This window comes from Filicampus tigris, chromosome 11, assembly GCF_054856515.1.
Source record: "Filicampus tigris isolate MCC_2025a chromosome 11, RoL_Ftig_1.0, whole genome shotgun sequence".
In the NCBI taxonomy this organism is placed as follows: Eukaryota; Metazoa; Chordata; class Actinopteri; order Syngnathiformes; family Syngnathidae; genus Filicampus; species Filicampus tigris.
Genome location: NC_141227.1, coordinates 20,978,092 through 20,993,681, shown reverse-complemented (window position 1 = coordinate 20,993,681; position 15,590 = coordinate 20,978,092). Strand labels below are relative to the sequence as shown.

General features: G+C 41.1%; 1 protein-coding gene across 2 annotated transcripts in view; it reads right to left on the bottom strand.

Moving 5' to 3' along the window:
• Nucleotides 1-15,590, bottom strand: part of LOC147140106 (cGMP-dependent protein kinase 1) — a 100,592-nt gene that overhangs the window by 13,585 nt on the left and 71,417 nt on the right. For both annotated transcript variants that reach the window (XM_086045157.1, XM_086045156.1), the window contains exons 4-7: nucleotides 13,973-14,078; nucleotides 9,537-9,600; nucleotides 8,800-8,877; nucleotides 7,204-7,298 (exon numbers count right to left, since the gene is read on the bottom strand). In XM_086045157.1, the coding sequence (XP_085901283.1) occupies nucleotides 7,204-7,298; nucleotides 8,800-8,877; nucleotides 9,537-9,600; nucleotides 13,973-14,078 (343 nt within the window). The remainder of the gene's footprint in view (nucleotides 1-7,203; nucleotides 7,299-8,799; nucleotides 8,878-9,536; nucleotides 9,601-13,972; nucleotides 14,079-15,590) is intronic.

Genomic DNA, 15,590 nt, shown 5'->3' with positions numbered 1-15,590 from the left:
CTGTGAGTCAGCAGTGGTGCAGCTCAAGTAAACAAATAAAATATTTTATTCCTGACTTTAGAAACTAAGAAAACCAGCTGAAAATCACGCGATCGGCCCCAATTTCCGATCACAAGATCGGATCGGGACAACTCCACGTCATTGATTTTATTCGAAAGGAGTCTGAGGGCGACATTACTAATTCAAGTACAAGAAGTTATTAACTTGTTTCACTTGCTTCAAAATTCTTGTAACACACCAGCTGTGATTTGACACGACTTCTGCAAGAAGTTGTCGCTCTACTTCACAAAAAGAAAAAAACAAAAAAAACGCCTGTCCCTTCTACAACTGGAGCGGGCTCATTTTTAATTCATGCCACATATGTGCCAGACAAGGACACAACAAGAAATCTGCCCTTATGTGCCTGGCAGACAGCCTCATCATAAAAAGAACAGAAATACGCTTGTCGGATTGCATTGAAACTACTTGAGAAGAAGTCATTTTATTTTCATTTTAAAGGCAAAGGTAACTTTATTTCTATAGCACATTTCATACACAAGGCAACTCGGTGTGCTTCACACAAGCAAAAACATAATTTTTAAGGCTAAATGTGAATGTAGATACTAAAGTAAATGTTTCTTTGATAAATGAATGAGTATCATTATTATTTTTGATAGATTTTGTTACTAATTATAAAGGCTAAAATTCAATTTCAATTGGTCGTGTTGTAAAATGAAATTATGAAAAAAAAACAATATATATAAATAAATCATTTTGTTGGATTCAATACATAATCCTAATTTTTATTTAGGATTATGATGACCTCAGTGCTAATCAAATAAAGTAAAAAAAAAAAAATGAAGACATAAAACTGCATTGGAAGCCATTAGTTTGTGTCTAATGATGTGTCAGCTGCATAAAAACAAAAGGATTTTGCATTGAACTCTTACATAATGCCGTTTCAATACAGTCAGCAGATGACACCTCGTTTTCCTAACGATGCGAATGCGTCAAACCAGGCCCGCACATGTGCCGAGCATCATTTTGTTTTTCTACGCTGATGAGCAACAGTTAATGACATCCACGATCTGTTACATGAGCTCGTTAGCCCCCCCAAACAAGGAAGTACTGCGCGCCTGTGTCGCTTCTTCGCCATGACGACGACGCACAACAAGGCCAGGGGACGCACGGATCCAAATAATAGTTACATAAGCATAAATCCGGCCTAAGTGACCTCAAGGGTTAGTAGCGTCTCATTACACCTGTCCCCCTGCCCCCAACATACTGTAGTGTGCCATTGCGTTGACAAGGTTCGCAACCGTATCTGTCATTTGCACACTTTGGAGGCTCAAGTCAGCCACTCAGCCAACATAAACAGAAGACTTGCTTTGTAATTAGGACAGAACAAACACGCCGTCCGGGGCGCACATACAGTATATACTAGCTCAGACGCTAAAAGCGGAGAAGAATGTTCTTTTGGAGTTGCCGGCCGTGTTGATTACCGACCGAGAGGGCAGGAATTAACCTGGTAATTTGACAGCGATCTGGTATCCTGGGAAAAGGGTTATAAAAATAATGTACAAGCACGCAGCCTCGCTGTGCAGGCCAAACGGCAACATGAGCATGTAACAAGTGATTTGTACTCCACTCCACTGCCAAATGCTGGGAACGTTTTAGACCTGTCACAGGATGGAAATACAGACTGGAAGTAGCAGCAAAACTATCTATCTATCTATCTATCTATCTATCTATCTATCTATCTATCTATCTATCTATCTATCTATCTATCTATCTATCTATCTATCTATCTATCCATCTATCCATCTATCTGTCTACATAGCTAGCTAGCGAGCTATATAGCTAGCTACGTGGCGTCTTGTTAGCTATATTGCTACATAGATAGCCAGATAGCTAGCTACCTAGTTCGATAGCTATCTAGCTAACAAGACGCCACATTCGGGCACAGCGCTGCCGGTAAATACATCAGGAATTCCCTGTATGTTTATTCCCTCCACCTAGCAGCTCATGCTTGCGTCGCTAGTGAGCTTTAATGTAGAACAAATAACATAAAACTTGCTGCAGATTTTAATAAAGGTTTGGATACTGAACACATTTCCCCCCTTTTTTTTTTGTTAGCAGTACAATACTTTAGATGGATGGATGGATGGATGGATAGATGGATAGATGGATAGATGGATAGATAGATAGATAGATAGATAGATAGATAGATAGATAGATAGATAGATAGATAGATAGATAGATAGATAGATAGATAGATAGATAGATATTAATATGAGATGAAGATTTTCCCAAGCTTCAAACTGATTCAGGTATTAAATATTGTTGCTTCTAGTGTGAAAGGGCAAGCAACCGTTGAGTGGTCTTAAAAGACAAATAGCCATGAAAACAGAAACAGGATGCAGCAATATAAGCCTCAGAATGGACAGAAACTATTCCGGCGCTCTTTTTATACCTCCCTGGTGTCAAAAGTCGGGACAGGCAGTTGACAGGTCCGGCCGGTTTACGAGGATGTTGCCCATGTCGAGAATTTGGCGCTAAAGCCTTGGCTGACTTGAAATGTTTGACGGAGTTTACACCTAACCCAGCTTCATCCCTCCTTCCTTCACCTGCTCCATACCGAAAATATAGTACGTGCCCGTGGGCAATGCTATCTTGCTGGCGTTACCGTACTCGGGTATGTTTGGGGATTAGAAAAGAGGCAATTATTGGGATTATTGTTGAAAAATGGCCTCAGGTGAGCTTCAGGCTTGGGCTTGATTGTCATAACGAAATACACTGGAAGCTTCTACGGTGGAACACTTGCCGGTTTACATGCAATTTGCTTAGCTTGCTAATTCCTGTAGAAACAGAAACACAGTGAACCCACCCACTCTACGACTTTTTGTTGTCAACGCTAAGCTGATTTTTATTGTCAGAAATGAAGTAAAAAGCATTTTTCTTTGCTTTTGTTTGTCACTTTTAACGTGCGCTGATTCGCTAGCTAGCAGCCAATCAGAGTGATCAATTGTCACCGACAGCATTTTGCGTAAACGGCTCATTCGTTCACGTCGCATCTAAGAAGCACAATGACACAACAATCGCTTAATACTTCCCAGTCCTACATGTTGCTTTTTACTTGGATTTGTTCCTGCTTGTAATTTGAGTGTGTTGGGAAAGGTTGGTATACGTGTGCATTTTATTCACTCCTCACACACTCACATAAATAACACACCAAGAGGTCAGGGTCAGCTCTGCGCATGCTGCTGATGGATAGCCATCTCATCTCAAGACGTTTGCACCTCTTGACATATGTTGTTAGCGACATCCAAACAAGAGTCAGAACCTACAGAGATAAAATCCATATGGCATCGCTGAAATTCTAATATGTAAGACCTATAGCAAAAAAACAAAAACAACAAAAGCTCTGTCATCATGAGCAAGAGAACTCCCTTTGATTTGCAAACATGTTCCCCTCGCAGATGAAAGGACGACATTGCCGCGAAAGACAAGAGAAACCTTTGAGGGGGGGGGGGGGGGGGGCTGTTGTTTTTCATATAACAACACATACTTAACTTTCTAATTAGAGTGGTGGTGGTGTCGGGCGGGGGGGCGGGCGGGGTAGGGTGAGCAGGTCCTCTGATCAAAAGCCTGCCTTGCAAGATGGCCGACATCCGCCGCCGTCATTTACATTTGGCCGAGACGCAGTCATCAAAGCTCGGCCGGCTCAAGACGACGCAGCGGACAAAAGGGTCGCTCGGCACAATAAAAGATCATAACAACAGCGTCCTTATTGTGGCATGGAGATGGAGTTGTGTGAATAAACAAACGGCGAGATGAACTTTTCAGTAAGGTCTGTCTTGAAATTGCTTTCCGAGAAAAACACCTCAAAAAGGACACCAAAAAAAGGCTTGATTGTCGGGTAACATTAAAATGTTTGTTTTACTATTTACTAGGGATGTAACGATTCTCTCAAGCCCAAATTCGATTCAATTTTCGATTTTCAGTTCCCGATTTTCGATTCGATTTTTTAAAAATTGCTACCATGCTTGTCTCTGATCACGCAAAAGCATAATTTGATCTACACATTCAAAATGTGCTATGCATGTGGAATGAAATAACGTTTCAAGACATCATTTTCTAATCTAATCAACTCGATTTTCGATTAATCGAACCCACCAATCGATTAATCGGGGGGGGACAAATCGAATTTAAATTGATTTTCAATTAATTGTTACATCCCTACTATTTACTATAGTAATTAATTACATAAGACAACTAATGGTGGCCCAAAACCTTTGCACAACACTTCAACTCATCTTTTTTTAATGGTAGCACAGATGCCGGAGCCATTAACAAGTGTATGCTGTCAGGCTTTCATTCACATCCCTTGTTGGGTCGGTTTTTCAATTTGGAACGGGCGTCTGAAGATCCGACCCACCCGTGTCACGCATGTCGTGCACGTCATCTTTCATAGCGTAATTAGTCAGTAACATGTGGCCAAGGTCAGGCCATCTGCACCACACCAGCTGTCTCGTATGCGACCAAGCAACCGAGGGTCAACCGGTTGGAAATATGTTGTAGAATCGTACATTACCACATTTTTCAGTGACAAGTTATCTAATAAACTCGTATTCCCAAACTGAATATGAGATCCAAGTTACTTATTATAATCACCGTGAGATACTATAGCGGTGAGACTGAGTCGCCAAAGAATTGTCGATCTACTTAAATTTGCTGAAGCAAAACGCTTTAATGAGCAATCAGCAGAAACTCACGCACGCATCAACTGGAAAGTGGCTTTGTAACGCAAATGAAATGACTGGGATGTCACGACACCAAACACGGCCTTCAGTCAGAGTTAAACCAAAATGGCATCCACCTCACAGCACTTTGATTGCATATTTACGGGAATGTGGAAGAAGAATGCGGCTGGGATCGAGAGTTTTCGACTTCGAAACACTCCCATCCACTGCACTCGCATAGGGTTTCATATTAGGGTTTTTAACTAGGGTTAGGGTTTCAAATTAAGGTTTTAAACTAGAGTTATGGTTTCAAAATTGGGTTTTAAACTTGAGTTAGGTTTTCAAAGTAAGGTTTCAAAGTAGGGTTACGATTAGGGCTTGAAACTCTGGTTTTAAACTATCATGGATGTAAAATGTTCAACACATTGGACCTTGGAGCAGAAAGTGGAGCAAACCATTTTTGCTTTGGAATCTTGAACGTTCTTAATTCAGTGGGGCGTTACAAAGAGAAATGTTGTTCCAATTGTATTTCTTTTTTTTCCCTCGACATCACAGATCTATCAATCAAGTTTTGTTAATAAGACGAGTTGACATTGGCAAACACAAATACCCCCCACCCCAACTTAGTTTCACATTTTTATAACATTACAGTGTTCCCCCGCTATATCGCTGTACAGTGTTAGCGCGCCTCGACCATATCACTTTTTTTTTTAACTGATCATTTTTGAACGAGTTTTTACAGTATAACAAGTCCATTTTCGCTATTACCTAATGAATCATAATGATGATTTGATGTTTTAGCAGTGGCACGACTGACCACAAGATGGCGACGTCCTCTTTACACCACTGCCCTCTCAAATGTGCTTCTTCATCCCTCTCCCTTTTCGTTTCAACTTAACTCCCTCATCAAGGAAAAAAAAAAAAAAAAAAAAAGCACGACAAGGCAAAAGAAGTAAAAATAGCTTTCAGGGCTCCGGCCGTCTGCGCTAGACAAAATATTTTATTTATTGCACTTAAGTGTTCTTCAAGACTAGAGTGTTTGTGATATGACTCAGAGTGTTTGCAGTGGCCGTGGAGCACTTGAGGCTCACAATCTGGCTCTTTGCTGTGTGCGCGCGCGTGTGTGTGTGTGTGTGTGTGTGTGTGTGTGTTGTGTGTGTGTTCCAATCAACTCTCCAGAGATGTATTGTTGGCTTCATTGTGATGGTTTATACTGTAGCTGTGTAAGTGGAGCATATTTCTTCTTTTTGTCCAAGAGAGACCTTTGCCTTGACCCCAAAAAAAAAAAAAAGTAACATCACAGTATGTGATTATTTTGATGTTCGTTTCAAATCATTTGTTGGGTTAGGATAGTTGAACTTTTATACATGCACTGAAGGATTATTACGTAAAATTCAATATATTATAGGGGAAATCAACCCAAACATATTTTTTTCAAGTATATGTTCCCAGCCGGCCCACTAGTTGAAACACGGCATTCTGATTAATATTGCGTTTGTCTCAGGGGGCGGCCATTTTGTCATTTCTGTCAACTGAAAATGACATCATATCGTGTCATTTTCAGCTGACAGAAATGGCAAAATGGCCGCCCCCAGAGATGGCTAAAAAACGAGTGGATTAACTCTTATTCCATGAATGCAAGATCAGAATGCCTTGTTTCAACTAGTGGGCTTGCATAGAATATATCCTGGAAAAAAAAACATGTTTGGGTTAACCCAAACATATTTTTTTCAAGCATATGTTCCCAGCCGGCCCACTAGTTTAATTCTGATTAATTTTGCGTTTGTGGAATATAAATTAAGCAGCAAAATCCACTCGTTTTAGCCATCTCTGGGGGCGGCCATTTTGTCTTCTGTCGACTGAAAATGACATCACAACTGCTCACAACGACCAATCACGGATGACCTGTGTTTTCTGAAGCTGAGCCGTGATTGGTCGTCGTGAGCAGTTGTGATGTCATTTTCAGTCGACATAAGACAAAATGGCCGCTCCCACAGATGGCTAAAAACGAGTGGATTAACTCTTATTCCATAAATGCAATATTTATCAGAATGCCCTGTTTCAACTAGTGGGCTTGCATAGAACATATTCTTGAAAATAAAATGCCTGCGTTGACTTGCACTTTAAGTTTCCCATCCCTGATCCAAGTTCAATAAAGCTTTTGGAAACACCGCTCTAGGCTATGCTGCTGTCATCTACAACCGCGCATTTCCACTTCAACGCCACCAGCAAGCGCCCCGGCCCGCGTGCCGCATTTGAAAACAGTCGCACCTGTCAAGCGGAGTGAGCACTGGCAACAGCAACCAAAAAAATAAACACAACAAGGTTACCATAAGAGACAGGCGGAAGATGGATAGCAAATTAGAGAGGATAAATGCAGGATGCGCAAGGCAACGGGAGAGAAAGCGGCTGACAGTGATAGAAATCGAAACGGAGGGAGGATGGAAATGGGAAGAGGCGGCGTCGTTCGGCATCAACGTACCCTTGCAGCGCCTTCTCTCCGAACCAGTCGCCCTTGCCCAGGCTGCGCAGGTAGACGGGCTCTCCGTTGGGCGAGTCCTCCCTGGTCACATTGACCTGGCGAGAGAGTTATCGCACGCCCATCAAGTCAAAGTAAAGGTCCATCTTCCACATGCAATAGGCGAGCCGTGGACACGGATCATTTTCATTAGCGGCGTGTGAAGACGTTTGTGAGTACTCCAAATCCTCTGATTGCAATCAATGGATGTATAAAATCAATTTGAAAAAATTGATTAGGTGAAAGAATTGAATGCAAAATAATATTGTATTCGATTATTCGATGAATCAAGTTGATCGAAAGAATATTTGATCCTAAAAATATTTGATGGTGCTTAAATATTTGGAAAATATATTAGCATATATATTAAAATATATTATAAAATATTTACCAAAATGACAAATTCTAATTAAAATGTATTAGTCATGATGTTTGGTTTGTTTGTTAGGTTTTTGTTTTGCTTTATTTGTGTTATTTGAGTTAAGCAAAATCCACCGGTTTTTATCCATCTCAGGGGGCAGCCATTTTATTTTGTCACTTGCCGTCGACTGAAAATGACATCGCAAATGCTCAAGGCTCAGGTAATGACCAATCACGGCCAGGGGCGGAGCCAGAACATGGCTAATGGGTGGGCCTGGAAAAATCAGGGTGGGCCTGAATATTTTGCTCACTGAGTACAATCCTCCCCCGACACATCGTATATTCACATAAAATGACTGAATAGTGAAATTAACTGAATAAACTGAATATTTTGAAATTCAGATCTTCCTTAGACAACCACAATTATGCCATTCTTAATATTCAATAGGAAAAAAAAAATCACTGAATCTCACTGGGTGGGCAGTCTGTCAATCTGGCTCCGCCCCTGATCACGACTCAGGTTCAGAAAACAGTATGTTTTTTTTTTTGGTTTGTATTTCAATACGTGTTCAAAAGTTTAAAAAAAAAAAGAAAAAATACGATTTAAAATTTTACTGGGGGCGGGTATTAAGACCGCGAGATGAGATCTTTAGAACTTTAAGACGAGTAACATTTATTGTGGGTCTGATGTCATTCCAAAAATCAAAAGCTTTTTTGCTGCAACATGGCAATATCGCTTTCAAACTTGTCGAGAGTTTTCCAAAGAACTATGTGTGCGCGTATGTGTGCGTAGCAGGATGCAAGACGTAATCATGTTGCCCTCTGCGGAAAGTTCACCGCTACGTTGTCTCCTCGGAGGCGAAATTAGGGGGAAATAGCCACGTGGAAAAAGGTCAAGCGTGCGTGCAGGCGAGTAAAAGCAAAGTGCGACAGAACATTTCTTCAACGACCGTCACAGCCCACCATCCCATTTTTATTGCACTTTGGGCATTTCTTGTGTCATTGTGAGGACGTTGTTATTGACAAGAACATAACGGTGATGAGGACGGTGCCATGAGATGGAGAGCCGGGGGGGACAACAAGTTGGCGTGGCGCTAAAAGGTTGGATGACAGCCGTGAAAGCGACTCTTCCTCTTCTGCAAGATATGTCAACTGATTCCAAATCGCAAATCCCCAAACGCGCCTTGTTCCCCCGCTCACCTTTCCTTTACCGATGATGAAGAAGGTGTCTCCTCTGGCCCCCTGTCTGATGATGTACTCGCCGTCCTCGTAATGGGTCTGACAAAAAAAAAAAAAAAAAATCAGAGGGAGACTTTCAGGTACGTGCTGCGGTTCTTCTTTGCCTCCCTTGCCGCCGACTTCACAGTTAACGAGGCTGAGATAAGCGACGTAAAACAGCGAGATGTTTTTATGTCCTGTTAGTTGTACGGATTGATCGGGCAATCGAGTGCTTTCATTGACTAAAATTCAGATGTACATTTGCAGTTGGGACTGGTTGGAGGTGTCACCAACGTGAAAAGCACAGAGCTGCTCATAGGCTGTGATGCTGAGTCGGGGTGTAACGATTCACTCGAGCACCGATTCGATATATTCGATAGTACAGCTCAGACTCGCCCCCAAGTGGCCCGTTCCCTTATCGTGTCGATGTCAGTCAATGAGTTCCGGTTGGAATCAAAAATTCTGTTTTGTTTTTATTATTTTATTTTATATAAGAATATATATATATATATATATATATATATATATATATATATATATATATATATATATATATATATATATATATATATATATATATATATATATATATATATGTTCTCTGCACAAAAAGTGCTGCGTCAACCGAACACGCGGAACCCTCCTTTCACTGCGACTCCAGCGTATATGATTGCACAAGTGCATTATCGCATGCCTCTAGTGAATAAGAGAGCCCTCACCTCCTCAAGGACGTCGGCGAGCTTGCTCAGAATGTCCTCCTGCAGGCTGTGGAAGGTGGGCACGCTGCAGGGAACATGAACAGGAAGCACTTTTCAATTGACAATCCTGCTCTTTGGTGTCGTCCATACGGTGCTCATGAAAGATGCATGTCGAAAGGGGCAATGAGGAGATGATTATCATGCTATAGGTGCTGGCTTAAGATATGGCGCAGCACGTGCGTATTAATATTTAAACATTAACTGATTAGCGGGTCCGGTTACACAGCGGGCCGTAGCGTGGAGGAGGTTGAACGCGCCACAAAGAGGCTCTAATTTTAGCCGGTTTTGCTTTTCAGCACTTCCATTGAGCACCACGCGGCTGTTATTGAGCCTTCTAAATAAAAATGAGCCATTGTTTATCAAGAAGGAAAGGGGGAAATATCCCGCATCGGCGAACAAAGAGCTTATCTGGCCAGAGCGTCTCGCTCCATCCCGTCGCCCGGTCCATTTTCCATGTTGTATTATAGTAATCGGAATCATCTCATCGCTGCTGATCTTTATTCCGCTCCAAGCTTCCTCAATGGAGGTGAGGCAATAATAATGTAGTGATCAGACGCAGTGGCCTAGGGCAAGTCAAGTATTTTTGTTGTCAAACTGAGATATTTTTTTTTTGGGACCCTGTGGCATCAAATGCGAAAGTGAGACCAAGGCGGCACATTACATTATATTTATGTAGTAAAAAAAAAAAAAAAGACCACCAGGACTGACAGGGACTCTTAAACGGGAAGGGAAGGGAAGGGAAGGGGGAACATAGCATAGTTGATGCTATAAATCGCCTGTCACAATGTTAAAATAGAGATTGAAAAAATAAAGTATGACCACTACTTTCCTTTCCTTTTTCATTTTGGGAATATATGCCCGCACTTCACAAACATGGCAGGACAGGACAAAAATACAAAGCAGCTAAAATGTTGGATTTGGGGCTTGTTATTTTCAAAACATATCATGTATTTGTTAATAAATAATGTATTATTTTATAATAATAATCAATTTTTGTTCTATTAATACTTACTGCTAAAACAAATATTATTGGATGAATAAGTCAAAAAAATTGTTTGCATTGATTCCAAATTTGCCCGTGTTTTTTCACACGCACATCAGTTTTTAATAATAATAAATAATAATAATATTATAAAAAATAATATCATATGTAGTCATATATTTAGTAACACTTATGAATTAAGAATCAAGTTCAGCAACAGGTGTTTTTTGTTGTTGTTGTTTTTTTCCCAGAAACGTCATAGCTATAAATGACACCGCATGGTAAAATATGTACTTCACAAGCTTTTAGAGGTCAAACTTGAAAACAAAAAATGAGAATATCTCAAAGACCTGATGTGCTCAAAAAAAAGTCAAGATATTTATGAAATCAGCGTCAAAATTACATTTTGAGATGCACAAAGCCTCAAATTTGCTGTCGAGCAGTGTTATTAGATAATTATGAATAAAAGCACACACAAAAAACTAAGGCTTCCGTCTTAATGTCATTATTGTACTAATCACATTTGTATCAAATTATGAAATTCTAATGAAAGCACAATTAAGAGGAAATGCACAGGTATGTGAATCAGGTTCAGGTGGTGGTCTGCTTTTAACCCCTAGGGGGCAGCATGGTGCAAAGGCCATCCCATCAATGAGTTTGATGAGCAGTCAGCTACAATTCAATTTTGGGTTTTGAAGTAATTATTTGAATGTTTCATATATTGTCTTATTCAATGTAATAAAAAAAAAATCAAATTCAACTTATTTGTTGCATATATTTTGGGCGTATTTAACAACGTGAAGTCGTAGTCTCAAACTGCTCATACATCAAAAGTCCCAAAAAGTGATTATAAGAAGTCTCAACGGGTCGTGAGCTTTGAGATGATATTTGATTACTCAACAGCTGGCGGTCCAAAGCATAATATATAAGTCAACCATCACGGGCGAAAATCAAGTTGCGCTAATGATCATGCGGCTTATGATACGACTTTGACCTTTGCGAGGATCCTGTATATGAGCGTCTGGCTACGCGCCGACTATTAAATAACACAATCATACAGAGGAAGGTGATCCCTATCTCGCAAGGCGACGTCTGGCTCTGTCGAGACTGACATTAATGCAATTGGAATTGTTTCTCTTTGCTTCATGAATATTTTTTCGAACGGTTTGGCTTATTTCGTAAGATTAGCTAATGGAAAATATTCTCCTGAGGGCTGAGGTTAGTCGCCTTTACGCCGCCGCTATTACAGGGAGTAAACATTTTCAACTCCTACAAAGGTAAATGTTTGATTTTGGTTTCATGGACGTCAAAGAAAATGAAACTTGTGGGAGGCAAATGCTCTGTGCAGAGGAGAGCAGGTTTCTAGTTGTTTCAGGTTTGCGTTTTGCTGATGCAGACTTCGAATTGGTGGTTGAACCGATTGCGCAATGACTATTAATAGCTTCACTCACGTTTGCATCCCGCAGACCAGTGGCGGAGCTAGAGGGGGGGCTGCAGGGGCACTAAATCCCCCCTTTACCGAAATATGCATGGACTCCCCAGGCAATTGACTTTTGTGGATTTTCAATTTTTTTTCCTGGAATTTTAGCCCAAATTTCGCCCTGTCCCCCATAAGGAACATATAATGAACTTTTCTCAGCATTTTCTGATTTCTGGGGGCGTTTTTATTGTTGTTGTGTGGACCAACTGACATATTCTTGCCTCCCCAAGGAAAAAAATCCTAGGTCCGCCAGTGCCGCAGACACACAATAAGCTCTTCTTCCTCCTCCCGGTTGCCACACCCCCCAACTCACATATCCTTCATGGTCTCGCACACAGTCCGAATTTATAAAGTTCTTGCCACAATCCATGTCACACAACTGCTACAAGAGATTACTGCAAAGCATTCCGTCCTCCCATCATTAAAAAAAAAAAAAAAAAAAAATCGAAAAAGAATCGTAGAAACCCTGCAGTTCCGACAGTTTTTGAGGCAATGAAGGCATCTGAATGTGATTGGATGAGCAAGTCCGCGGGTGGGGCCAATGCAACTGAGGCCAGCTTGTGTTTGGAGGCAAAAGCTTGTAACGCGAGTTGATAAGTAAGAAAAAAAATGTCAGTGACATCATCGTATTACTCAAAGTCGACTTGACTAGTATCACCTTAGCATTGACTTAAAACGACGTGAAATTGTTCTACTCCTAGTACAAAAAAAAAAAAAAAACACACGCAGAGTTACTCATTTGCGGTCGATCTCGGCAATTGTTCCGGTTTGTTTTGACATTTCCACTACATCGCACCTGTGGCCAAACATTATTTTAGTGGGAGGCTCTGATGACTTGCTGAATCCATCTGCCTGCCATGAAATGACTCTGTCAAAAAGTGACAGCTTCCGATCTCTATCGCTGTGATTCATGCGGGTTGGTGCAGTGGAAACGATCCTGCGCAAAAGAGAGCAAGTCGCGTGGTTGCATGTGAACGCAGAGGGGGGGGGGGGGGGGGAAGCCTCAAACCCCTTTCTTTGTCATGACCACAGTGGCGGACGGTATATAAACATGTCGAGGTCTAGCGGGGAAGCGGATCTCATTCACCTTTATCGACACTTCCGTGTTGTTTGATCGGTCTTTGATCCGATATTCTCAGATAAAACGGTCAGCGGGTCTTTAATGTGATAATGGGGCTTCCCCATTGAGAATAAATATAAAGGTGAAGCACATCAGTGACTTGAATAAATTGTGTAAGTTAGGACCCCGGTGAGAGGAAGCTGGCACATACAGTTCCGTGAGAAAGTATTTGCCTCCTTCCTGCTTTCTCACAAAGACATCCCAAGTGGAAAAAAAAAGCAGTTTCTAAAAAGATTGTTATAAGGGGAAAATAATCCAAACTTATCTGATTCGAGAAAAATTACTTTTTTTTTTTTAAATAAAAAGTTGTACCACAACATTAAATTTAAGTGTGGAGTTGGTTTTTAGACTCTTAAGCTATTCAGAGGTGGCCTCGTCACCACGACTTGATGGAGGGTTTTGGGTTATTGTCCTGCCCCATAAACCAAAAGCGCCAAAAGCGCCAAAAGCGCCAAAAGCGCTTGACCTTGAAGGCACGGACTGATGGCTGAATATTTCCTTGCAGGATTTCCTGGTAGACAGCATAATTCATTGTTCTATTCATCCCGGCAAGCCATCCAGGCCATGAAGTTACAAAACAGCCCCAAACTGTCACCACTGTAGGGTGTTTTTGTGAGTACATTTTGTGTTATTTTTACATTAGATATACGCCTTAGGGCCACACACCATCCCCAAAAGGTTTAACTTTTATCTCAATCAACAAAGTATTGACCTAAATTTATTGAAGGGCAAATGTGAAAAACAAAATCAGAAATCAAGCAAGTGGGCAAATACTTTGTTACGGCATACCAGATCTAGTCAGGCGACTTCTTTACCTTTTTAAAAACTCCATATACTCCGTGTGCTTGATGAGACCCGTCCGCATCATGATGGTCTGGAAACATTGCCGATTGATTGCCCACAGCTTCACGTTTGTCAGCGCTGGAAATGAGAGTACATACGGAGGCATTTCTTATTAAAAAAATCCTCTGGCAAACAGATTCATATACAGTAGCAGCCCACGCAATGGCCGCTTTACGTCGTGTATGCAGATCAGGCGGAAGGCGCGCATCCCGTCTTTATGCAGCTGAAATTGAAGTTGATATGCAGCCACAATCCTAGCACATTTTCTCAAAATGCAAAGAGCAATAACTTGCACATCCCAGAAGCAAACTCTAGACCCGCTCTTGCTGTTCACGTGTATTTTTGGAATTCTTTGCATGCATGACTTGCTCCAAGTCACCCAATGGCATCCTAATGAAGGTCAAGACTGTGTTATTTTTTTAATAGCTTTTCCCCCTGTCTTCCTGACTGTGACTCCGTTCAAAAAAACAAAACAAAGAAAAACAAATGAAAGATGTGTGCAGCGATGAAAGGGACCTCGCATCCCAGCTCCGATCGTGGGCGTGCGGAAGAAGGGAGATACAGCGGGGGAGTACTGAGGCCAGCATATGAAAGGAAATCAGAGAATACATGTACAGGAGATTCATGGTGGACAACCAGGGTCCGTTCCTACAGCGGCGACATAAATCCAGTTTGTATGTTAGTTAGTTAGTTAGTTAGTTAGTTAGTTATTTAGTTAGTTAGCTAGCTAGCTATTTACCACCTGTATCTGATTGTTTGGACTTAGTGGCATGAAATGTCACTAGCTAGCTAGGTAGCTAGCTACCTAGTGACTAGCTAGCTAGCTAGTGACATTTCATGCCACTAAGTGAAAAAGGCTTTGGAGGCTGGTTAAAAAAAATATTTAAGTTTAAGTTTTCACCTCAATTACAAAAGGAAAATACTAAATAGCGAGTTTGGCCTAAGAATTATAATAACAACGGAATGAAGTCATTTAAAAAGAGTCCAGGCGCCGCTTGCTTGGGCCGTCAAAATCTCATATTGTTTTTTCAACATGCTGGAGTAGTTTGAAACTAACTTCTCCCATCACTGAATTCAATTTGTGCTTGCCCAGAGGCATCAGGCCAAGACTTGCCTGATGCACATTGATGTGCCCTTATGCTATAGAACTAGACAGTTCTTTTGGCTATAAAACATTCCGCTCTATTATTTTTTCTCAAAGCTATTTTTGGTCATTATAGCTTTTAGCTATGGCCGCGACATCTCGCCAGCATTAAGGCGAAACACAGACTGCAGGTCTTATTGTAAGTGCTCCATTCCCATTTACAGACTGTATCTGATTGTTTGGACTGGCTATTTACAGTGACGGCGGGTCCTAATAAGAAAAATAGCACTCTGTGTTGTACTTTCTTATTTTTAAAATTAAGTAATGACAATCAAATAGAATACAAACAAATGACACAGTTTGTGCCACATTTGTTGCTTTATTTCTGTAAACATTGTGCTGCTTCTTCTGGTGTGCACCCATTGGCCACCTGGGGGCAGTATAAACAGACATTGATATACACGGAGACATCTCAGCTCCTCAGTAAGCCGCAGTAACATTAGTTG